A 25,460-nucleotide genomic window follows, 5' to 3' on the forward strand; every position below is an offset into this window, starting at 1 on the left:
CAGGACAGTTGATCCAAACTGCCCAAAGGGCTATTCCATACCATATGGCCTCATGCTCAGCATATAAAGCTGGGGGAAGAAGAAGGAGGAAGGGGGGGACGTTCGGAGCGATGGCGTTTGTCTTCCCAAGTCACCGTTACGCGTGATGGAGCCCTGCTTTCCTGGGGATGGCTGAACACCTGCCTGCCCATGGGAAGGAGGGAATGAATTCCTTGTGTTGCTTTGCTTGTGTGCATGGCTTTTGCTTTACCTATGAAACTGTTCTTATCTCAACCCTTGACTTTTCTCACTTTTACGCTTCCGATTCTCTCCCCCATCCCACCAGGGGGGAGCGAGTGAGCGGCTGGGTGGGGATTAGTTGCCGGGTGGGGTTAAACCACGACAGGTGTATTCTGCTCAGAATAATATATAGAATATGTATGTTTATGTGGAAATTGGTGTATGAATAAGTCCAATGGCTTAGACCAGTAAGGTGAAAATTTGATAATGGGACATAAAGAAACCCTTTCAAGTATGAGGATTTATATCTTTTTCTACATTAGAATTTGTAATATAGCTGCTGCTGTTTTCATCTATCCATGCGATGACCTAAACCTCAAACAGCAAAGAAGCAAACACCCAAATCCCCACTATTAAGCCTTTGGTTTCAGTCATCCCCCATAACCATAAGTTCGACAGATTACTGTATCATTTGTGTCAAATGTGTATCATTTGATCAAATGCGTATGATCTTATCAGTTCATGACCTGGTTGCCCTTCAATTGTTTTGCTGCCTTGCTGCTCTCTTGTTATTGAGAACGGCAAACGCAGGCACCCAGCTTACCTCCTCTGTTTTCATGCAGTCTCCTGTTTACTTCATGTCCCTATCACAGCTTGTCTAAATTAATTAGTACTAAGCTTTTGATATGACTTTGCATAGAAATATTTTCAGTATTTTTGCCATTATGCTATGTATTTCTATGGAATGAATAGATTGCCTAGAGCAACAGAGTGATATGTTTTGTGTAAGGGTTTTGTAGTACTTTTATAGTGTCTTTTCAATTCAATTCCTTTTTACAACCTAGCATTTTATTTCCTTCTTGCTGGCTTTGTACATTGGGGGACACTTTTCAGGGAATTATTTCATGGTCTTTTTTCTCAAGAAGAGTTCAAATTTCTCATGATAATATACATCGCCTTCCTCATTTGTCTTTTCTAAGGTTCTGCACTGAACATACCCATTGGAACACAGTGCAGGGATCACACAAACTAGAGCAGATACACTCGTATGGCACATGAAAGCTCCACGCAGAGCTACCAGTTTACATTTGTAGCTATTGCGCTAATGGCACAGCTTAATCGAGTAAGTTCGCTCAGCTATCCCACCGTGCTGACACTGCCCTGCAGCTTTCAATTCCAGAGCGAGCTAGGTCAGAAGCAGACTGGGTTTTCTGGACCACGCTTCACTGCACAACATGGGCATACGTAGTCTATTAGAGACTTGATTGACCTAAACCATTTTATGTCATCTGCAAATACCACCCCCTTTTTCTCATTTCCATTTCCAGATAATTAATTTTTTAAACTCCATGGATCTCCACATAGACACTTGAGGAACTCTGCTTCTGCTAAAATGTTCCATTTATCCTTATGATTTTTTTTCTCTTAGGCACAGAGAGTCTGGTAATGCTTTGCTCTGTGACAACACTTGCTTAGTTTAGTAGCTTCTTCTACTACACAGAAGCTATGCTAAAGTTTTTTTTGACAGTTTGAAATACATTATATTGATTAATTCTCACCCGCTCTATCAAAATTCTAATAGATTGACAGTCTTTCTGTGCAATTTTCCTGGACAGATGCCAGCTGCCTTGTTCCTAAAACCCCCGAGTTACAATTTTATGTCCTATGCTGAGGCTTCTCACTGGTCTCTAAGTCACAAGATTTTCTAGTACCTTTTCTAACGATAAACACAACTTCTGACATTCTTTGGTTGCTAGCTTTTGTTAGAATCTGAAAATTAAAGAAACACATAATCCACTGACTTCTTCCTAGTTGTTTTAGTCAATTTTTCAACAACATCTTCCATGACTCAGTCTTGCACATTTATTTGAAACGGTTACCTGGGATGGGTGGCTTCCTAAATACGCCTGTCTTTCTTTCTCCGTCCCTCCTCTGGTAAATACAGTTTACAAAGAAACAGTTTAGAATCTCTGCAACGTCCTTGTCCTCACTAACTGCACCTCAAGAGACCCACCAATTCTCTCCTAGCTTACTACACTTGACATCTTGGAAATTGTCTATATTTATTTGCATGCCTTTGCCTATCTGCTCTAAGTCCTTCTTATCTCCACTAATTACTATCCTAAAGTTTACTTGCTAGAACTTATGCTCTTTTCTGATCATTTTGCTTAAGAATCTCTCTTTTATTTAGTTCAAATAGTTTTTGTATTCTGCAATATACTTTTTCTTCTTTGCTACTGATTTTTCATATGGCCGTTTTCATATATGCTGCAACTTTTTATACAGTATTTTTGCTGAATATGAGGGTTGTTTCATTTTAATCACTTCTTTTAAAAAAATGGTTCTACTGACAAACTGATTTTGATATGATCTTCTTTGTTAAGAAGTTGAATTTAATTTTATTACAATTGCAATTACCCAGTGGCTCAGCTAAAGCTCCTTCCTGAATCACCTTCCTCATATGCATTCCTCTTGCCTTATTCATTGAATACATTATTAATAATGAATTATTTACTCATTGCTACAACTATCTCACTTTCTTTTTTTTGCTCCTGTTATTTGCTATGCAATTATAATCTAAAATTTTACTAAAGAAAATATTAAATAAGGGAAAATAAACCAGAGAAATATTACTCTTGTTTTGTAGCAGTTTTAGCTTTGAGGTTCAAAGAAAAAAAGCAAAACTAAATTTGGATTCTCAAGTGTGGCTTACATAATACCACTCATTTATATTGCTTACTTCCAACATTTTACCTCCAATTTTTTATGCCCTTATACCAGAAAATGTAGACCGATGTCTGTATGTAAACACATTGTTCAACAATACTATTTACGTTAGCTGAACAAAATTTAAAATCCCTAAACTACCAATAAAAAAATATTTCTTTGTTATTTGAAATAAAACTCCCAGGCCTAGAACAAAACAGAACAGAGCTACTATTGTGGTGTCACCAGATATAATCATCATTGTAATGCACATACTACAGCGGAACGCTGTTGTGATTAGACCATCAGTGCTATCAAACTCAAATTTTTAGCTAAAGTGATAGAGATGAAATTAGTACTGCTAGATTACAGCTTAGTACTAAAGAATGTTTCGTAGAGGTAAATGATGGAAGACCATTTAGGGAAAGACAGAGTCATGAGTCGTTAGGTCATAGCTAAGTGAAGTTTCACATTGGTCTTCAGAGTATGACCAGATGATTGACACCTGACATTTTAGCCTACACAAAATAAGCTGATTGTCTCAGGACAGGTTTTTTAGGAATGGCTTTCACATATCAGAATTGGTATCCAAATTTAGAAGCTTTCAGTAAAGCAAATCTAAAGAGTGAAGTGGTAAAAAGACCTCTCTGAAGGACTGAAACACCTGAATTGAGAAGGGAGAACTGAGCTGTCTGTGCTGAGAATGATCTGTAGCAAAGATCTCACACCAGGACTGCCACTGCAGAACAACTAAATGCTTTATAAAAATAAATAAATTAATACTATTCAGTGAGATTCTTTTTTTTACCCCTGATCTGCTGTCCTAAAAGACTTTTGCTGCTTTAAAAAGGGTCGGTATTGCAATGTTAATGTCTTTGGCTTATTTGGATGAGATAAACATCATAAACTCTTGAAGTCAAGGAGATTACAGTCTCTAATAAAATACAGAAGGCTGCTAAATAGAATGAAAAGACATATTAGATCAAAGTATTACTCAAGGGTTCTACAACTGGCTCAGACTCCAAAAGGAATTATGAAGGTCTTTTTTAAGATCTATCACACTCTTTCATGCCACCCAACCATAGTCAAGAGGTGCCTAAACAAAGAGGCAAGATTTTTGAACAAGACAGAAGGCACGGAGGAGCACTGACAAAAGTCAATACTGTGTAGGCTGAAAGATGATCAGGCCGAAGGCAAGAAGTTTTGTCTTCTTCCTTCCAAACCCTTAATGTTAATTATGTAAATAGTTACTGCAAAATAATACACATACTGTTTATTCACAAGATACTGCTCAATCATAAAAAGAAGCTCCTAGGACCATTCTCTCAACTTAATTTTAGTCTTCAAAAATGTTAGCCTGGAAATGTCCGTGTTTAAACCATCTATCCAAGAAAACTTTGAAAATAATCCAGCATCAGAAAACAAACTGAGCAACTCCCCCACTAAAATCAGCTGATACTTTTGTTGTTGACAATCATGTCACACTAAAAACAATCAAGGTTTTGTCTCTTTTTAAAAGCATTGAACAATGCCTTCTTCAGTGGTGCCTGAATCCAAGAGAAGCCATTTTTCCCCACTGCTCCTAAAATTGTGTCTGTATTATTCCTACTATGAATAGCAGAAAGAGGTTATTTTTATTCCCGCAAAGGGAACACTTTCATACAGCTTTTTGAATAGTACTTACTCAAATATGGTGGTTTGTAAGGCGCTCGTGTATTAGACAGCAGTCCATCCAACTCCTTCCTCTCCAGAGTGTTGTGAAGGGCCTTCTCTTTGCCGAAGGTGGAGAAGGACCTTTCTGCCCCCGGCTGGGCTTCTGGTGTTTCAAACACTTCAGTGTCTGGAACGGAGTCCATGCCAGGTACGTGCAGATTGCTGCGGTAATCTGCAGCTTGGCGTCCATCAGATGGAACAAAGGAAGGCATCCAGCACCGATCTGAGTGGCCCAGTGCTTTACATTCCTCCGTGCAATTGGAGAAGAGATCCATGCCTGCAAGCATGAGAGAAAAAGAAACTAGAGATATAAGCTTCAGCATCATGAACAGCTGCTGACAGATAAGAAAGATTATGCCGAGAAAAGTGGAAAGAGAAATGTCGTAAGAACTTCTTCCACTACTTTCGTCTCCTCAACAAAAAAAAAATCTGATTGTCCAGTCTTCAGAAGTCAAAGACACCATTTAATAAGCGTAACTAAATGCCAGAATGTCACATACAGAAAAATATCACAAGAAGAAGGGTATTGGTGGTTCTATCTCACAAAATCACTTGCAGATCTCACTGTTTAGAACCCGTTCAAATAAGGTTCAATTCCACTTGTAGGTTGATGTCTGTAGTTCACCAGTTGAAAATACTTGTTTAAGAACATGAAGGAATTGTTTCTATATAAATGTATCTCTGACCAAAGAAATGAAATGTCCTGATTGAGGAATCACAGATTTCATTTATGAAAATGAGATATTAATGAGTCCTATGAAGGAACTATCTGTGCATACTTTAGTATACAGCTAGAGCCTATTGATATTAAAAGCAGATCTTACAAAGTAGGAATCCAGCTTTCAAGTGATCAGGATGGCTTATTTAATCAACTGTTACATCATTCTTTCAGAGAGAGTTTTCATTACTACTGCAGCAGTCCTTACTATCATCAAGTCATCCAAGTAATGGGACAGAATCCTGTAATAAATTACTGTAATTAGTGGTACAAAGGTAGCCATAGTCAGATGTGACATGGCTGTGGATACTATTGACAGAATTGTTAATGCTTCCCCTATATAAGCAAACACTTGTCCCTGCCAACACGGAACTGTTTGCTTACAAATCCTTTAATGCTATTAAGATTTCAAATGACAAGCTATGCTTCTATTGACTACCTTCAGATCAGCCTTCCAAAAGAGTATTTCCTGACTGTGAGTCACTAAGTTGTTGGATTATACTTGTTTTGAGAGGAATGGTGTATGAAAGCATAGGCACGGAGTAAAATAAATACCAGCACCTCCAAGTTGACGTTCAACATCATACAGAAAAGCAGAACAGTAAAGAAATATCTTTTTCTTGTATTTATAAAGAGAACTGAGTGTCTTAGAATAGGTGTATGTCAAAACTGAACTAAATCTGTTATAAACATTGCACTTACAAGCATTGCATTAGAATTACAAAAAATGACACTACTTGCAAGAGGAATACGAAAAAATTTTGAACAGCTGTAATAAGATTCATGTAAAGTAGCTCATTCACCAGCCAACATTGTAAAGAACTGGATTAGCTTGATCTCCAATGTGAGGATTAGTATTAAGAATTCTACCACTGTTTTGAACCATAATTTGACTTATATTAGTAATATTTATGTGATATCTCACACTACAAAAAACAATCTCTTCAGCAAGCAAGAATCTTTCTGAGCTATCAACAAGTGCTTGAGTACTAAAGGCTTAGAAAAAATATGAATAAAGAAAAAAAGCTTTCTATCTCAGATTAATCTCACTTTATAATGACTTCTTAATTTTAAATTAAGTAACATACAATGCTAGGTCCAGTTTCGATTAGAACCTTGCATTGATAATTGGCATGCAGAAGTCTGAAAATAAATTACTGATCAGTGAACTGTTGAAGAATGCAAACGTGAACTGCAGATATGATTAAGGAATCAGATGAAGATCATCAGGCAAGGTGTACAAACTGTACAGTTCTAAATTCCGTAGTGGTAGTAGCTATCAAAGACTGAAAAGAAAGATTTCGATGCAGACTTCCCAGAAAGAAATGGATAAATAACAATGTCTATAAAACACTGTGTGTCTGTATCCTATGTATTGAAATGTCTGCACAAAAATATCTCTTATGCTAGAAAAGACATATTTTATGAATCTAACTTTTTGCCATTCAGAAGATATAAGTGACAATTAACACAATATGGTTATTTCAATTTTCAGACTTCCTAGCAAAGGTACATGTAAACAACAAATAACCCTACTTTTAATAGGAAAATGATTGCAGTTACATTTTGCCAACAGTGTATCAGTGACCATATTCATTCAACACTTCCTGAAAGACAGCAGGAGAAAGAAAAACTTACGGATAAATATTAAATTATATTCTTTAGTCAGTGGGGAGGGGGATATTATAATAATAGTGTTTTTAAGATATCTAGTCAGATGGACCCTTTTTTTATCTTTATGGATTTTTATTTCCCCTGGAAAATTACCCTCCATTTTAGTATTTTGTTTTCACATCAGCTGCTAAACTGCAAAATGTCTCTATCCAAATATTATTTTTTTAGTTCCCTTTTGAAAACTGCTTGTCTACTGCAGTGCACTGAACAGTATTATATAACAGTTTATTATAAAAGAGATGTTATAGCCACTATAAATCAGGATTTTGAATAAACAAAGTAATGAATGTAGGGAATATAAAATGTAAGTTTGTATGACAAACTTTTCCCCCCTTGAAGATGAGAACTTGTAAAAGAAAAAAAAATAATTTTACATACATATACATCTGAATTTTAATATACACTGCTGGAACACACAGCTAGAATGTAAAAGCTTGTTTAGGATGGGAACAAAATGTTCAGAGAGGCCTGGGTTGGGTATTGTTCCTACTTGAATCAGTCACAACATTCCCTAAGAGTTTAATGGGTGCAGAACCAAGCCCTTGGTTTTAGTATTTTGAGAGAAAATAAATTCAAATTAGCAGTCCGGTTTTGAAATCCCTGGGCACCTATGTATATTTACACTGACTATGATATGAATACTGGCTATTCTTCCTCCACCTTTTTCCTGTGGGTCAGGGTATAGAATTCTCTGTTTCCAATTGAAAAGCATTAAAAACAGGGAGGGGAAAGGCTATTTGCTGTTTTCCAAGAAGGAAGGATATAGCATGGTAAACGAAGTAAGACATTCACCACAGAACTCCTTCATACACCAAAAATCATGTTCTTGATTTATAACAAAAAGAAATGTTCAGCAGCATAACACTTCCATCTCATCTCCCTCATAAATCTGGTTATATGTATGATCCTTCAGAACTAAACTATCCACCATAATTGCAAATCCACATTAAAGAAAAATGCTTTATATTTTTCATGTAGTTATCATATTAGACCTTGCATGCAGATAAACTGAGATTTTAAAGGTGACTCTGAATGATGAATTTCAAATGTCCTTTGTGGATACAAATAGATACTATAGTGCACTGAAGTGCTGAAAAATGATAAGCATTGCACTATTCCAAACACAGCATACGTATAAAAGCTCATGGCAAAGGCCACTAGTTCATTCCTGTTTGTTCACTTCTTATTACTAGAAAGGCCAGTGGGCAATATGAGCCCTCCCACAACGTTAACTTGGCAGATTTTGAAGGAAAACAAGCCCCCACCCCTCCCTTAAAGGAAACCAAAAACTAAGAAGGGAGTTAAATATGAAGTTTGATATCTGCATCTCCATTTCCTGAACTCAGGTGCTTTGAATCAGATACTTGGTAGTGTTGCACTTCTGAAGCATATTCCCAGTTTGCTTCCTTTTCATATTTCAAAAGGAGAAAATCAAAATTTCTATGCACATGAATTCTAATTGGTTTGAAAGACAGTTTAGATCAAAGCAAAAATTAGGCCTAAAACCATTTTTAAATAATGTATTCTTTCTTAATTTAATTAAGGGAGAAGAGCCATACACCAAGCCTTTAGAGCAATGAGTGAACACATTCATATGTATTACTGAGTAAATGATGTATTAAAAAGCAAAAATACAAATTAAATGTTGACAAAGTATTTTTGTAGTATTGTTATTGAGAGCGTTTTTTCCCCAACTTATGTAATTTTTTCATAACTTTGGCTTTTACTAGGAATTAAATGGCATTTTCCATTTCTTCTGTGGTAGTTTTTCTTTGAAAAGCTAGTTAGATGCAAGATAGGTATGATGTAGGGAACCAGGCCTCCTTTTCAGAGCTCCGTTACCAGAACAACTATCCATTTGGTTAGATTATCCTTGAGCAAGTTACTCATTTCCCTATGATTCATGTTTTGTTTCGGCAAATAAGGATAATGATGTTAACCTCCTTTGTAGAAGACTTTATCTACTGAAGAATTCGACTTTATGAAACAGAGTTATTGTCATTCTTTCTTGCTAAGTAATTGGTGTGCTGCCTTGGATAAAACTGACTTCATCTGCATGAGAACATGAATAAAGACTCAAACATCTTCAATATTCAGCTCTTCCAAATCTCAACTTCAAAGCCCTATCTGGACCATTGAGATGTGAACATTATTAAGCATGCAGCCCAAGGAAAGAAGAGAAAAAAAGAAAAAGAAACCGCCCTCAGCTTGAGTCAAAGCACTTTTCTAAGCCATTTTCATGTTCACTCTCACTTTATCCGAGATAGGCTCTTAGCCCAAGTGATCTTTCAAAACAGGATTTAGCTGTCACCCTGCATAGGCTCAGAAGGAATACCGGTTTTCTCTGTCCCTTTCTCACTAAAATTCTTCTTCTGACTTCTCAAATTCTTCTCCTTATGAACACTGAAATATCATAGCTCTTCTGCAATAATGCATACTAACCCTCTTAGGGTTTACCTAATCCGTACCGAAAAGGTGTGAGGCAATGTTTCACCCTGTGCCTTTGTATCAGACCCCTATCAATTCCCTTCATAAAGTCCACTAGTGGAAGCCTAATTTTAGATCTCAGCCGGTCACCAATGCATACCGTCCAGTACTGCACAGAGGAGATTATCAAAAAAGCTGATGCATTTTATAGTATATACATGACAGTACATTTACTTAGCTTCACATCTTGGATATTCCTTCCTGAAGCGCACCTGAGAGATCATGCCAATTCAATGAAAAAGGTGAAACAAAGGTAATATTGTGAAGAACTCTGCATGTTCGGCTTAAGAAAGCTGAGTAGCTAGTGAGCAACCATATGAAGTAAGTTGATGGCATGAGTCCAAATCTTACAGGACAGGTGTCTAATCATACAGTTTAAACATACACACATGCAGAGTATTAATTGGCACCCAAGTTGGCAATTTCACAAGGGAGGCCAAGAATTTAATCAACCATGGGAAACAAACTAACCTCATGCTTAGAAATTACTCCTACAGAACATGATTGAAATACAGTGTGTTAATAATAGGTAGTAGTGTTGTATTAGTTGCATTTGTTCTACAACAAATAGCGGCTTTTGTCTCAACAATTTTCAGACAAAGAAGAGCACAAGTAATTAGAACATGCACTTGGTGTTTGAGAAACCCCTCCTCTGTTTGCCAAAAACTTCTTGCGCTTCTTCACCTTTGGAAAGTCATTTTCCAAAAAGCTCAGATTCCTACCCCAGTCAATGAAATGACTACTCAATCCATGAAAATTAGGCTCTTGAGTATCCCACTACTTGCCATTCCCTGCTACGTGCAGATGACAGTACGTTTGTACTTCACGGATGTCAAGGTAGATAAAAATGCGGATAATTACGAGGCATTCAGCCGTTAATTTAATGGGAACAATATGAATCCCTTACATACATTCCAGAACATTTGAAACCATGATTAAATCACTATTAAGAAAATATATTTTGTGAAAAGGTGAACTAGAATCTTATTTCAAAACATAATAAAACATTTTGATGATTTCTATGATATATAGAACAGCTTAGTTCAGAATTTTCACTAAATAATTGTGCAGGATAAATCTATGGCACAGTGATAGATTTTCATCCTGCATGTTTTCCTTCCCAATTAATAATTGACCATGACTTTTGACAGTCAGCTTGGCTAGCAACGGACTACTATAGAATAGCTACTTGTGTGCCACAGGACTGTTCACTGGTGCCAGTAACAGAAGTCATGTACAGAGCAGTAAAAAGATGTTTTGTGAGCAGAACATGCTGCTGACTAAAACTGGTAGAGAGTGGTGGATTTTATTTGTCAATGTGAATTATCTACTAAATATTTTTGGATGCAAATGCAATGCTTTTGAAAACAAATATGATGCTGCATGGTATCAGGTAACATCTTGAAAAAACCAGCCCAAACTTCTGCCATGCTATCAACCAGTGTGTTTTCCTTCCATAATTTAGGAAGAATTGATTATAGAGCACCAGAACGACTGAAAAACTGAGAAGGCATTCCGTCAGATATTTCCTCTAGCCATTCAAGATCAAACAAGATTTATGCTCCTTTTTTCTCCATAAAATTCATCACCAAATGCTAATAGCAAGAGTGAAGTTTTTATATCAAAATATCTTGTCATCGCTGAGGTCGAGGGGCACGTTTTTTGCATCACAACAGCAAGATTCAGCCCAAAACTTACAGGAAAACTACATTATACGTATGTGGAAGATGAAAGCAGTTTCTACAGAGATACGGATTTAAATATCTGTTTGGAACTAGCATTTAAAAGTTGTGCATGCAGATTATTCTCAAATCACAGCACCAATATATTAAATTGGAAGTTCTGTGTATTTGAGGTTTCAGTTAATTGCGAGTAGACCAGACCTAATTGTCAGCTTTCATTACCTCATATGGAATGACCATTGAAGACACAGAAGTTCATAAATCACATCAGATTCTTAAGTGATTCAAAATTATTTTGAAAGTATAGACAGGTTTTTTCCCCTAGTTTGATAAAATAGAAATGATGAAAATGAAGAATTTACCCAACCAAGGACTAATGCCAAGTTTGACAGTGGTTCCAGTGTTCATATCTGAGATAGACTACTTTTTAAATGGAGAGAAAGAATAAAGAGCAGAGGCACAACAATAACAGCACTGAATGCATCTAAAAGAAAATAGCTTTCAGTTGATGTGCAACTATATGATTATATTCCCACCATCAGTCAAATCCAGCCCCTTCTGCAGATGTTTATTCTTTTCTCTCCTGTTTGGTTATTATGGTTCATTATGTTGAGGGACTAAGCTGATTGAAATGTTCATTGAGATGACTGCTGCAGTAAAATGCGTAAAAGAAAAAAAAATGGAATGCAGGGAGGGCAGGAGGAGAGGGAGCTTTTTATAACTCAGTAGCACTGATTGCTGCATCAGAAACAGTGCGAAAGAAAGGGTGGGGGGAGGCTTTTTAAAACAACAATAAATCATACGCCATATATAGGCCAAAAATGAAAGAGGCTCTGTGTTCGGATGTAAACTTCTGGCAAGACCTGGTTTGTTGTCAGGTTCCCAGACACAAAATAGGCACTCTGTTCACTTAGCATGAAGCCCTGCAAGAAGCAGGGAGCTCCGGAGACTCTTGGCTCTTCTCGAGTCTCATTAGGTCTGCATATTAATGACTTGCAGCAATATAAAGGGGCCCTGTAGCAGCCTCCTCTTCCCCTGGAGCCTGGGTTTCCCATCGTTAAGGGCACAGTGACTGTAGCAGCAAGAAAATAGAGGACGTTAACAGAGCACGCGGGTGAGGCAGCACTGCTATGACAGTGCTGAGTCCCTTGCCCTGGTATCTTCTAAGATGGGGGTCAGGGGAAAAAACGGACGACTGGAGAGACTCTGGCAGTATTTTGTATGACACACTTGTAGCAAATCCTTATACATGATAGAGCACAGAGGAAACAAGGGAAAGAAATCATTGTATCGAATCAAGTCATACCAGACCTTGGGAGACTGTGGTAGGGAAGAAAGCAGAAGCATTTGTGGCTAAAATGCAGTGCGAGGGTGAGAATGAATTCTAATGCATAGGCTCTAAACAAATGTCCCTTTCAGAAGAAAACTGACAGTATGAGAGCAAAGACAGCAAGCCGTACACACAGGAATAACACTGCAACGTATATATTTTCGAGGTGATTCAAATCATAGTCTTTTAAAGCATTTCTTTCCTTTGTCAGGACTGAAAGAAATGTACTTAAGAGTATCTTAACCTTATTAACATGGAGATCACTTATACTATATGGTGTCTCAATTTGAATTGAAAAACAATCCTCAGAAAATGCTAAGGTATTACACATTCAGAGCACCCAATGTGTCTCCACTGATCTCCAGCAAAAATCCTCACAGTCTGGCTGTCATTCAATCACTGGGTTCATTCTTTCCCTTGGGAACTCCCCCTGCACTTCACACTGCCATGCTAGCTGAAGTGCCTACTAAACAAAACTACCTAATGCTTTGAAACTCTGCAAATCTGCCATTGAAAAAAATGCACTATAAAATGTACCAACAACTTTGTTTTAATGTGCAGGAAGTTTTGCTACAGCAAATGATGCAGAATAACATACCACCACCCCCACCCCCCCAAGCAAATGAATAAAATAAACTCTGCCCCGTGAATGAAAGGGGTTCAAAACTGACTCCTTGTCCAGGTAACTGTAGTAGCAAGCTGACTTAAACCCAGCCTCCCATACAGTATGCTCACATTATTTATGCCAGTCTTGTATTATATTCCTATAAGTAACTGTTCTTTCTAGTCTCCCTACTTAAAGATCTACTGTTTCCATTCTCTTATCAGACTTACCAGAGGATTGACCTCGATTAGTGGCATCATGATCACTGTCTCCTTGCTCACTGTCTCCATGACCACTGTCCTTAGAGCTTACTATGTCTGCTTCCTGGAATGCAGAACTAGACACAGAAACATCTTTACATTAGAATAAACATGAAAGAGGAACTCATAAAACATTCTTCTGCCATCACATGGCCAGACACGGTGCTGCATTCACCCACTCCTGCCTGCTGCACTGCTTCTGCAGAGGTGCTCTGGCCACCATAAACAAAACTGACTTTTTCAGACCTTGGTAGTCTAGCTGAAAGGGACAGTAAGCATGATTACTCCGCCTGGTTTTCATGTAATTGGTATAAATAATTTGGTAGCATTTACTTAAGCTGGATAGCTAAATTTTAACTCAGAGGGGCCAATGTTTTCTGGAAGACCATACAGAAGCATTCATAAGTATTTAAAGCACGTTTTAGACTAATACAAAATGAGATTTTGTTCTCTTTTCAGGTGGTTTTGAAACCAGTTCAGAAAGGCCATAATTCAAACTCATTTAGTTGACAGTGTTTTATTTAATACATCTACATACATTTAATTTCCCATTGCTTCACTGCTATTTTACATCTGCAGTAAACACATTTCTGCACCCCATTTGGACTTGCTAAAGCATGCATTAGGAAAACAAGGCTAAGGAGCTCATACCTGTTTACTCGCCGGGGTCTGTCAACTAGATAACTGAGCTCAGCACGCTGATGTTTTGTCTAGGAAAAAGAAAATATTGGGAAATATTTTAACTCTTGATATTTCTGTAACCAGCATCAGAAAATATACCAGAGCAGCTCACCATATTCACTATAAATGGTAATGTTTAGCTGCAAGTAGGCCTACACAATCTGTTTCTAGTATGTAAGGGGAAAAAACCCAGCTCTTATTCTTCTTATTCGCACAGATGGGAAGGCATGAGGGATTTTTTCCTGAGTTTTTTGGGATGAGATTCTGACACGTTTTTCTCACAGTGCATGCTGTCGAGCATCACAAGGACTCCCACAAAAATCAACAGAACTATTTCTAGAGTTGTGTACTACTTAGTCTGAGAAAAAACTTACTGTAATCTAGTTTTCAGCCTGTTTTTAATTCCAGTGTATAAAAATAGGGGGAGACAGTACAGCTACTGCACCCCAAGGAAGAAAATACATTGAGATACCCTTGAGTCCTTGAAAAGGGAACAGAAACCAGAGTTTTATAGACAGTTTGAGGAAAGGTCAATCTTACAAGCCAAAACTAGAAATTTTACTGCAAAACTTAACGCTTGAGAAAATATCATTCAAACCACCTTTGCCAGACTGGACAGTATTCAGGTTTCAGTAGTCACGTTCAGAGAGAATGTGTTGTGTTCACTAGTGCCCAGGCAGAGAGGTACTGAGAGCACGTATGAGCTAGCCCAGTAGAAAATGATTAACAGGGGAGTATTACGACATGGCATATGCTTTGATAGAAATTCTCTACACACTAGATAACACAATATAGGCAACATGTTTAACAGGAGGGGACTGCATATAATTTCACGGAAACTCTTGATGCTTTCCTTTGCGAACTCAGCTTGGGGTTATAAAGCGCTGTTCAGATAGAGTAAAGAAAAGTCAATTAATAAACCCTAATTCACAAATTAATTAAAGTTCCTGCTAACTGTAGAGATTGTCACAGTCCCAGAGGGGGGTTCCCCCAAAGCCTTACTTGCACATGCAAAGATTTCAGGAAGAAAAAAGTCACAGTTTTAAAACGTTGCTTCAGAAACCCCTGTGATGACGCCTCACGTCATTTCATTACTGTCAGCTCCAGCGACTCTGCGAAAAGCATTCGTGTCCCGTCCGTCCCCCCCCCCCCCCCCCGCCCCGATCCGCTTGCAGCTAACGGCTCAGGAGGGCCTCTGCCGCTGCCCGGCCGGGGCCAGCGTCGTTCACAGGCACCCGAGGGGGGACACGGGGTGGGGGGGACACGACACGGAGACGGACACGCTCGGCTGCAACAGTTTGTGAGCCCGGCTGAGAGGGAGCCGGCGGCTGGCCGGGGCGGGCGGCGGGGCGGGGGGCTGCCCCGCACTCCCCTCTCCCTCGCCTGCCGCTGAAGCCTCCCAAATATTAGAGGCCAGCGAGGAGAGAGGCGGCGGACGAATGAATTAAAGGGAAAAGAAGGACGAAGGGGAAAGCAAAGTGCCTTTCCCCGCCGGGAGAGGAGGGGCGGGAGACGGCGGGAAAGCGACGCGGGGCTTGGGGAAAGCCCGCAGTGCAGCGGCGGGGCACGGCCGCCCGCCCAACGGCCGCCCAACGGCCGCCCAACGGCCCGGCGCGGGGGTGGCGGGGGCGGCGGGCGCCCGGGCCTTACCTCGCTGGACAAAATGCTGCCGTTGGAGATGATGTCGGGCTGCTGGTCGGCGTAGCCGGTGACGATGGCCCCGCAGGGGTTGTGCTCGGCGTCGGTGCTGCGGGAGGGGCTGCAGGGCTTGAGGAACATCAGGTCGGTCTTGGCGGACTCGGGGGTGAGGCAGACCTGGTAGCAGTAGTTCTGGTTGTGGTGGTGGGAGCCGAAGCTGCCCGACTCCTCCACCGGCACCTGCGCCGGGTTGCTGGGCACGTTGGAGCTCTGCACCAGCATGATGTCCGACTTGCTGAGCTTCTTCTTGCGGGCCCGCGCCTGGCGGCTGCAGCAGGGGCAGCAGCAGCAGCAGCCCAGGCAGCAGTCGCTGGCCAGGCAGGTGTAGATGTTGAGCTTCTTCTCCTTCTGGCAGCGCACGGCCAGGACGATCATGGCCAGCAGGAAGATGAAGGAGACGGAGCCCAGGGCGATGATGAGGATGAGGGTGAGGTCGAGCGAGGTGTCCCCCCCGGAGCGGCTGGGGCGATGCTCGCCGGAGCCGCCGCCGCCCCCCGCGCCCGCCCCCGCGCCCAGGCCGCCGCCGCCGCCGCCGCCGGGCCGCTCGGCCGCCCCGTCCACCAGCACCACCTGGATGGCGGCGGTGGAGGAGAGCGGCGGCTGCCCGTGGTCGCGCACCTCGATGACCAGCTCGTAGGGGCGCTGGGGGTCGCGCTTGGCCGGCACCCTGCGGGCCGTCCGCAGCTCCCCGGTGCGCCAGTCCATGCGGAAGAGGCTGGCCTCGTTGCCCCGCACGATGCTGTAGGTGAGGCGGGCGTTCTCCCCGTCGTCGGCGTCCACCGCCGCCACCCGGCTCACCAGGTAGCCCGGCTCGGCGCCGCGGGGCAGCGCCTCCCGCGCCGGGGTGCCGTTGCGGCCGGGCAGGGGGCTGACGATGGCGGGGGCGTTGTCGTTCTGGTCCACCACGACGATGTTGACGGTGGCGTTGCCGGCCAGCGGCTGCGGCTCCTCGCCGGCGTCGCGGGCCTCCACCTGGAAGCTGAACTCCTTGAGCTGCTCGTAGTCGAAGGAGCGGAGGGCGTAGAGGAAGCCGTTCTCGGAGTTGATGGAGACGTAGGTGAAGACGGACATGCCCTGGATCTGGCTCTCCAGGATGGAGTAGGCGAGCTGGGCGTTGGCGCCCTGGTCCCGGTCGGTGGCGCTGACGGCGTAGATGTAGGCGCCGGGCACGTTGTTCTCGCTCACGTAGACCTGGTAGACGGGCTGGCTGAAGCGCGGCGCGTTGTCGTTCACGTCGCTCACCCGCACCTGGATGGACTTGCTGGTGCTCAGCGGCGGCTCGCCGCGGTCCCGGGCCACCACGGTGAGCGTGTAGGCGTCGCCGCCCGGCTGCTCGCGGTCCAGCGGCCCCTCGGTGACGATGGTGTAGTAGTTCTTGAAGGAGCTCTTGAGGCGGAAGGGCGCGTCGCCCTGCAGCAGCTCGCACTGCACCTGCCCGTTCTCCTCCGAGTCGCGGTCCGAGACGCTGAAGAGGGCCACCACGGTGCCCGGCGCCGCCGCCTCGCTCACCGCCTCCTTGACGGTGGAGAAGCTGATCTCGGGCGCGTTGTCGTTGGCGTCCAGCACCCGCACCAGCACCTTGCAGTGCGCCGGCACGGCGTTGGGCCCCAGGTCCTTGGCTTGCACGTACACCTGGTACACGCTGCTCTCCTCGTAGTCCAGCTCGCCGCTCACCTCCAGCCGCCCGGTGCGCGGCGCGATGCCGAAGAGCTCCCGGGCGCGGGCCGAGATGTGGCTGCTGAAGGAGTAGATCACCTCGCCGTTTTGGCCCTCGTCGGGGTCGGTGGCGTTGAGCTGCAGCACCAGGGTGCCCGGCGGCGAGTTCTCCGGCAGCGACACGGTGTAGACGGGCTGCTCGAAGGCGGGGACGTTGTCGTTGGAGTCCAGCACCCTGATGGTGAGCAGGGCGGTGCCGGTGCGCTGCTGGGGCTGCCCGCCGTCCACCGCGGTCAGCACGTAGCGGTGCACCGCTTGCTGCTCCCGGTCCAGGGGCTTGTCCAGCACCAGCTCGGCGAAGCGGTTGCCGTCCCCCTGCGTCTGCACGTCGAGGGAGAAGTAGCTGTTGGGGGTGATCTCGTAGGTGCGCAGCGAGTTGGTGCCCACGTCGGGGTCGAAGGCGCTCTCCAGGGGGAAGCGGGTGCCTGGCGTGGCGCTCTCCGAGATCTCCACGGTGAGGTCGGGCTCCGGGAAGGAGGGCGGGTTGTCGTTGATGTCCAGCACCTCGATCTCCACCCGGAACAGCTCGAGGGGGTTCTCCAGGAAGACCTCCAGGTGCAGCAGGCAGGAGGGGCTCTGCTTGCAGATCTGCTCCCGGTCGATCTTCTCATTCACGTAGAGCACCCCGGTTTCCAGGTTGAGCTCCAGGTAAGGGCTGCGGGAGTTGGGCGCCGTCTGGAAGCGGCGAGCCGAAAGTTTTGTAATGTCCAAGCCCAGGTCCTCGGCGATATTCCCCACGAACGTGCCATGCTCCTGCTCTTCCTCCACCGTGTAATGGAGCTGGCAAAGGGCCCCCTCCACCATCCAGAGCAAGGCAAAGAGGAATAGCACAATCATCTCCAAACGGGGAAAGAGATCCCCCCTCCCCAACACCACCTCTTCCTCCTCTTCCAAAAGCCACCACCACCACCTCCTCCTCCGAAAATACACAGTACAGTGTGTGTGTGTGCCGGTGCGCGTCTATCTATGTGTGTGTGTGTCTGTCTGTCTGTGCGTGTGCGCGCGTGTGTGTGTGTGTCCGCGCCGGCGAGCGTGTGGAGAGAGAGGGATCGGGGGAGGGGGAAGGAAAGGGGGGGGAGGTTGATTTAGGGGGGGTGCTAGATATTATTTCTTCTGATTCATGTTAGGATTTTTTTCTCCCCCATCTCCCTCCTTTTTGTTACGAGTATTATTGTTTCACACGCTGACCAAATGAAGAAGACAGGCGTCCCCACTTCATCTGTGATCTTCGAAATAAATGGCCAACTAATAATAGCTATTAGCTGGATGTATCTAGAGAGACACAGTAGCCCGCTTTTATTTATTCCGAGAGTCTTGGCACTGCACCGCGGCAGCAGCAGTGGCGGCGGAGGCAGCAGCAGCAGCAGCAGCAAATCTCAAGGAGGAAATTTTTATATTTCAAGATTGTCCTCGGTTTGTCTTCCCGGTGGGAGCTGGAGGGGTAGGTGCTGCTGGAAGAGCCGGTGGACATGCCCTCTTTAGATGCAAGAAAAAGGCAGAAAACCGCGAAATTAAAAAAAAAAAAAATTATAACCCGCAAAAAGATTTCATATCAAAAAAGGCAGAGAACAGCTTTGCTACCCAAAACTTTCATTCCCTGATTTCTCTGGGATTTCCTCTTTTTTATTTAAAGGTTTTAGATTTTTCTCTCTTCTATTAATAGTCTTTCATTTTCTTCTTTTATTGCTATCATTATGTTCATCATCATCGCTCTGCTTTTTATGGATGTGCTGATGAGGTTTTTTCCTCTCTTGCTGCTTTTGCGTCTAGCCCCTCTCTCTCCCTGTGTCTGTGTCTGTCTCTGCTTGCTGCCGCCGCTCGCCTCCCGTCCCGGCCCCGGCCCCGGCCCCGGCTCCTCTGATCTCTGCCGGCAGTTTCTGAGCCGGCAGCGCTCGGCTTTTCTGTTTTTGCGCAGCGCTCGGCTCCTGCCAACCAATCAGCCGGCAGCAACGCCCCCGGGGGCGGCACCCCATTGGCCGCGGCGCACGTCAAGCAGGCTGCGTCACAGACGGGAGAGCGGGCGAGCGCGCAGGCAGCGCGGCGGGCACAGAGAGCGGCAGGCAAGGGAGAGCGGCAGGCAGCGCGGCAGGCAGGGCGAGCGCGCAGGCAGAGCGGCAGGCAGGCAGGGCGAGCGCGCAGGCAGAGCGGCAGGCAGGCAGGCAGGCAGGCATGCAGCGCGGGGCTAACCCTGCAGCTCCCGAGGCGCTGCTGCCTCCCTCCCTCCCTCCCTCCCTGCCTGCCCCCGGGAGCGGCTGTTCCCCCGCCGCAGTCGCCGCGTAGGGAGACCGCCGCTCGTCATCAGCACTCACACACGGGTGATCGTAAACAACCCTCTCCTTGGAGAGGGAGTTTCCACCAGCTCCTAACTTAACTTTCCTACCCTAGGCCGGGCGCAGTAACGGTTTTAGAAAAAGCATAAACAAGGGGAAACTTGAGATTATTATCCCCCTCCCCCATGGGCTGCCGTAGCTAATTAGTTTGACGATGGAGAAAGTGCAACTTTCCATCATACGTCTGTACAGTGTTTCCAGCTCCAGACAATTTAAAGTATCAGGGGGCTGCGACAGTTTTCCCCGACTTACACTTTGGAAGTTCCACTAACGTAACGGGAGACTGTCGGGGACGAGGGAAGAGAGAACCGGGGCATGTGTTCTGTCACTGGCTACTTGGGGTGGCGAGAGGGCATCGCTGGGGGGGGGAGGCAGGACGAGCCGGCAGAGGCTCACAGCCGCTGATTTGTTTATTTTCAAGTCAAACGCTCCGACACCGGCAGTCGGTGCCCGCTGTACCCGTGCTTTCCGCGCTGCCAACGCCGGTAACGGCGCCGGAGGCTGAGAGGCTGCTCGGCTGCACCGAGGGCTCAGAGCCGGCGTTCGCAGCCGCCGCCGAGGCTCGGGCTTGCGGCTTCTGGCAGGTTTCAGTAAGCCACGCCGGGTGTCCTTCTGCCTCACGCAGCACCCGGGCATTTTCCTTCCCCTTTTCCCTCAGACAGCGAGAAGGCAGCTCTGTGCTAAATAAAGTCGATTCTACCAATAGTGTCTATAGCACGTCCAGCGCTCGGCTAACAGGGTTCGGTCAATGCGTTCGGCTGTGAGCTGCGCTGGCGCTGAGGAGAGGGCTCAGCGCCCGGGAGAATTTCGAGGCGGGCGCTCACAGGTCTAACCCCTGTAGCTGTGGTAGTGTCCCGCACCGCCCGTGGTCTTTCCGCAACTGAAGATCCACGTCCGTAACTTTACAAAATGAAGAAAGTAAGAGTAAAAAGGATTAAACCTTTGTAATTCTTGCTCTTTGGGGTTTTTTTGCAAGACGTTATTTTATTGTTTCTAAAGAGCAACACCACAAAGCAGGTGTGAGCAGCTCCTGCTTTGACCGCATCTGTAATCCGTCAGTAAGCACTGGCTCCCTCCCAGACATTCCAATGAACTATACGCTCAGATGCGTTTTCCCTGCCGGAAACGCAGGACTTCACGTTTCCCAACGCGCGCGTCCATCAGAAACACCCTCGCCTTCGCGCGCGCTCCCGCCCGCCCGCCCCTGCCCTCGCCCTCCCCGGGGAGGGGGTCCCGGGGCCACCGGGCGCCCGGCCGCGGCGAGCTGAGGCGGGGCCACGGCCAAGCTCACGCCGCCGCCGCCGCCGCCGCCAAGCCGATCCCGGCGTCCCGCCGGGGGCCGCTGCCGGGGCGGCAGTTTGCGAAAGGGCCCCCGCGCCGCCCCGCGCCAAGCGGGTTACGGCGCACCCGGCCGCGGGCGCCGCCGGCGGATCGATGCGCGGCGCCTCCCCAGGGGCACAGCCGCGCTGCCCCGCGCCGCCGGCGGCGACGCCTCCGGGCGGCGGCCTCGGCCTCCAGCGTGGCGGCGGCGGCGGCTCCGCGCCCGGGGCTACCGGTCCCCGCGCAGGCGGCGGCGCCCCCCGGGAGCCCGCGGCCGCCGCCCCGCCCCGCCCCGCCCCTCGCCAGCGGCCGCACTCGCGGGCGGCGGGCGCCCCCCAGCGGCGGCAGCGGCGCACTGCGCCCCGGCGGCGGCACCGCCTCCGCTCCGCGGGGAGAGCGGGGCTCTCGTCCCCGCCGTGCCACCCCCGCGCTCCCCGCCCCCCGGCCCCGAGCCCCCCGCTCCTGCCTCCCCTCACCCACGCACCCCCCGCGGGCCGGGGGCGCCGCCCGCAGCTCTCCCGTTACCGCCCTCACGTCCGCAAGCGGCCGTGCGGCCGCGGCGGCTTTGAAGTCCGGTCTAGCGGCACGCGGAGCTGCCGCGCCGCGGGAGGGGCAGAGGCAGGAAAGCGGCGACCGTGCGTGGGTGTGGGGGAGCCACCGGTGCTGCCCGCCGCCGCGGCAGGCAGGGAAATGCCGCCCCAAATAACATCGTGTCCTCCCCGGCCCCCCCTGCCCGCCTCGCAGCGCTTAGAGCAGAGCCAAGCAGAGCCGGCGGGGCCGCTTCGGTGGGTGTTTTCCAATAAAATGGGTTTCGGCAGAAAAAAAAAAACCCTGGCTGCCGCTCTCTGTCGGGTGCGGGCGGGGAGCTGGCGGCGCTCCCTCCGCCCGCAGCAGCGCGACCGTTCCTCTCCCCTGCGCTGCCACCAACTTCGAGCAGAGGTAACAAGAGTTCGTGCCCTTCCCGCGCTTACCCGGGTGCAAGGCCCCGGCGCGTTAACCCGCCCTGAGAGAAAGGGCCGCTGCCAGCCACTTGACGTGGCGCGGAGCGGCCGTCTCTAGCCGCCGCCGCCGGCGCCCCGGGAAGGGCGGTATGTCGTGCCTTCGAGGAAAGCGGGCAGCCCGGGCGACGCCCGGGGGACCTCGGCAGCGGAGGGGGCCCCGCTCGCCCGCCCGCCCCGGGCCGTGAGCGGACCCGAAGCCGCCCGCGGCGGCCGGAGGTAAGGGGGGGGGGGGGGGCGGCGGGTGTCGGGGCTGCCGGCGCGGCACATCCCCGCCTCACCGCGGCGGCGGCGTCGGGGCGCTCCCCACGCGCGACACCCACCCGAGGCTTCTGTAAAGACGGCCTGATTGCGGGGGCAATAAGCCCGCGGGCATATACATACACAGATATTCACCTCCACGTATAGGCGCAGGGGGAGCCGCCCCCCTCCCTCCCCGCGGCGCACAGCGGGGCTGGCCGCGGGCGCAGCCCCGGCGGGGCCGCAGCCCGGCGGTGCCACCCCCCCCTCCCCCCCCCGCCCCCGCGTTCCGAGGCGCACCCCGGTCTCCATTTTGTGTGAGGCGGGCGGAGGCAGCGCTGGGCTCCTCGGCAGGCTCCGCGTTGTGTTAAACCCCGAGCAGTGAATTAAAAGCGCCGATGATCTGAGGCAGCCCTCTAATGCGAAATGACAAATTGCACTTAGGCGAGACATGAACGAGAAAATGATTTATGGATTTTCACGACGGTCTGAGCAAATGAAGGCGACATGAATTATACATCCTAATGTGCAGTATATCATTTTCTAATAACACTGGTTTAGTTCTAATGCTGTACGCTGCTCTCTTCGATAGGGGGTATTGATTAAATAAAAAGTCCGAGGGCTGTCTTTAAACTGGACGCGTATCTTCTGCAGGCACCAGCTGAGGCTTATATATTTACCTCTTGCTAAAGCAGAGGGCTATCATCGGACCCCTGACACCGTGGCTTTCGTTTTTCCATCTGTCATCATTTAATTTGGCAGTTGCTTCGCCAAATGAAGACTAATCTTTCATATCGCTGCATTTCGCTCCATGCTGCGATTTAGAAATGTAAATAGATGACATCAGGCTTGTAAATCCACCATGCTGACAGGGATAGCACCTGGGTAAGTCCAACCTTTCCTCCCTGCCAAAATCCTCACGTGCCTCTTTGGCACCCCAAGTACAAAGGGGCATTTTCTAGCAAGGAGAACATATGATAAGTAATACTCCTGCTCAGCCAGAACTTCCCTAGCATCTCCATTTACCAAATCTCACAGATTATCTTAAAGATAAAAAAACTTTGCATTTAACTCACGCACGCTGGGAGAGTGAATCAACACGAAAACCTGAGTGCATGTGCATAAGGGGAGGAAGAGCTGTCAGACAGGGAGGCAGCTTAGCCCCAGATTCAGCCCGCATTAGTGCCCCAAGGCCAGGTCTTCCCCTCTCCCGCAACCAAGTTCTTTTGCCCTTCATCACAGAGTAGCAATGAAGTCATAGTGACTTAAGCTATGAATATTCCCAATTATTTCAATGAGTTCCTAGTCTAAAATATCACTTGACCTTAAGGAGGACAAACAAGTCCTGGCCTTTCATGAAACAGTATAAAACAGAGATGGGAAGATGGAGGTAAAGGATTAATACATTCATTTGGGGTGGGTTAAATCAGTGATTATTGGGGAAGAGGTGAAGAAATGCTTCATTTCTTGTTACCCAAGTGTAGTATTTCCATTGTTCAGACACAAAAGGAGTCACACAAGTAAGGAAATGCCCAAATGCTACATTTTGGATTAAACAATCACTTTCCTAACCTGGACAATCATAGAAAGCTAGTAGAAAGCTAATCCCCGTTGTTGAGTTGAGCCCCTCCGTTGTTGAGTTGAGTCACCAGAATGATCTTCTGGTTCTGTTTTAGCTATCAGTCTTAGTTTTAGACTGAGGAACATCGTAGCCTCTTTACTGTCTGGATGTTAAAAACAAATTGAGAACTGGACTTCCCCCCACCCCCTCCCAAATCTCCTAAACTGTTATTACTTGGTTTAATTTTAATTATCTAGGTTAAAAAAAAAAAAACACAAAACCCACCCAGGTTCTCCTTCAAGAGAATTAATAACAGCTCTTAGTGCAGGAAAGATTACTGGAATCAATGATGTGATTAGGATTGTAAATAAGAAGTAAAAAATGTCACCATTAGAAAAAGCCTGCTTTGCTAACAGGAAGATGTGTATGTTTTACTGATGGGGCCGTAGGATGAAAATCCTGCTTCAAACAGAGGTCGATATAGAACAATTTCAGAAATTAACTAAGAGGCCTGATTAAGGTTATTTGTGTCAGAGGGAAAGGTTCATTGCCACCACTCCCTCAATGGATTTCTCTCTTAATTGCCAATGAGGAGACAAAACAGGAAGGCTAGGCCATTTGGCTAATCAATAAAAAAAAAGCCTGCCTTCATGTTTGCCTGAGGAACACTCCTTGGGGCAGATCGATGTAGCAGCCACCAAAGTTCTTGCAGAGGTCACCAGTGATCAAGACATTTTCTGATGGCTTTTAAACAACACTGGAGCCAAGCATCTGCCGCGAGGTTGCAAATGTAAGCAGAACTGGAGATACGATGTTAATCATCATCCTCATGCTTATGGGAGGACTCCTGGTGATAAAAACAACTCGTATTTATGACCTTAGACAGCTGTTTTAATAAATGAAGATAAAGTATTACTTCATTACATGCTCTGTACTGCACTAGTGATCAGATATGATGGAGCCCCTCCAGAAGGTGCTGGGCGTCTTTCTGAATAAGAATTGCAGTGGATGCACCACAGTCCGGAACAGAATTACAGTGGATGCATCCCATGGGGGTTTAAGGCCAGCTTCTGCCTCCAAACATTCATACACATTTCAGGGAGACCACTCAAGCAGCAAGAGGCTGTTCAGTGTGAAACAGTAGATTGGTGCAGTCCATTGCTATTATCCCACCTTCTCCAGCTTTCAGAATCTATCATAATGTTTATTGCAGAAAACAAAAAATCTCAGCCTGTTTTAATGACTTGGTTTTAGCTGATTCAACTCTGCATTGAAATAAATGTAAGAAAACTATTTTTTTCCACAGTTAAGCTCTCAACATTTTCTAGCAAGCAGGCCTTTTTACAGTGTCCAGATTGGACCAGCAAGGTCCTGGTCACTTCAAAACACGCATTTCTGTATGCATGGCTTTACACTAGCCAACATGCATTGGGCCCAATTCCTATAAGCTTGCCTCATGTCCCATTATTTTTAATCGATTAAGTAGTGGCAAATCTGACAATCTTGAACTTAACGCTTATTGT

General features: G+C 46.6%; 1 protein-coding gene across 6 annotated transcripts in view; it reads right to left on the reverse strand.

Annotated features, from left to right (window-relative positions):
- PCDH10 (protocadherin 10) overlaps positions 1–19,374 on the reverse strand; it is a 34,258-nt gene extending 14,884 nt beyond the window's left edge. For 3 of the 6 annotated variants that reach the window (XM_075501073.1, XM_075501072.1, XM_075501074.1), the window contains exons 1-4: positions 15,725–19,373; positions 14,045–14,103; positions 13,364–13,470; positions 4,610–4,939 (exon numbers count right to left, since the gene is read on the reverse strand). In XM_075501073.1, the coding sequence (XP_075357188.1) occupies positions 4,610–4,939; positions 13,364–13,470; positions 14,045–14,103; positions 15,725–18,325 (3,097 nt within the window). In that variant the 5' untranslated portion in view covers positions 18,326–19,373. Of the gene's footprint in view, positions 1–4,609; positions 4,940–13,363; positions 13,471–14,044; positions 14,104–15,724 lie in introns of all 6 variants that reach the window. The other 3 variants (XM_075501070.1, XM_075501069.1, XM_075501071.1) reach the window with 2 other exon arrangements.
- Positions 19,375–25,460: the final 6,086 nt, after the last annotated feature.

The sequence above is a fragment of the Mycteria americana genome, chromosome 4 (genome assembly GCF_035582795.1).
Source record: "Mycteria americana isolate JAX WOST 10 ecotype Jacksonville Zoo and Gardens chromosome 4, USCA_MyAme_1.0, whole genome shotgun sequence".
NCBI lineage: Eukaryota > Metazoa > Chordata > Aves > Ciconiiformes > Ciconiidae > Mycteria > Mycteria americana.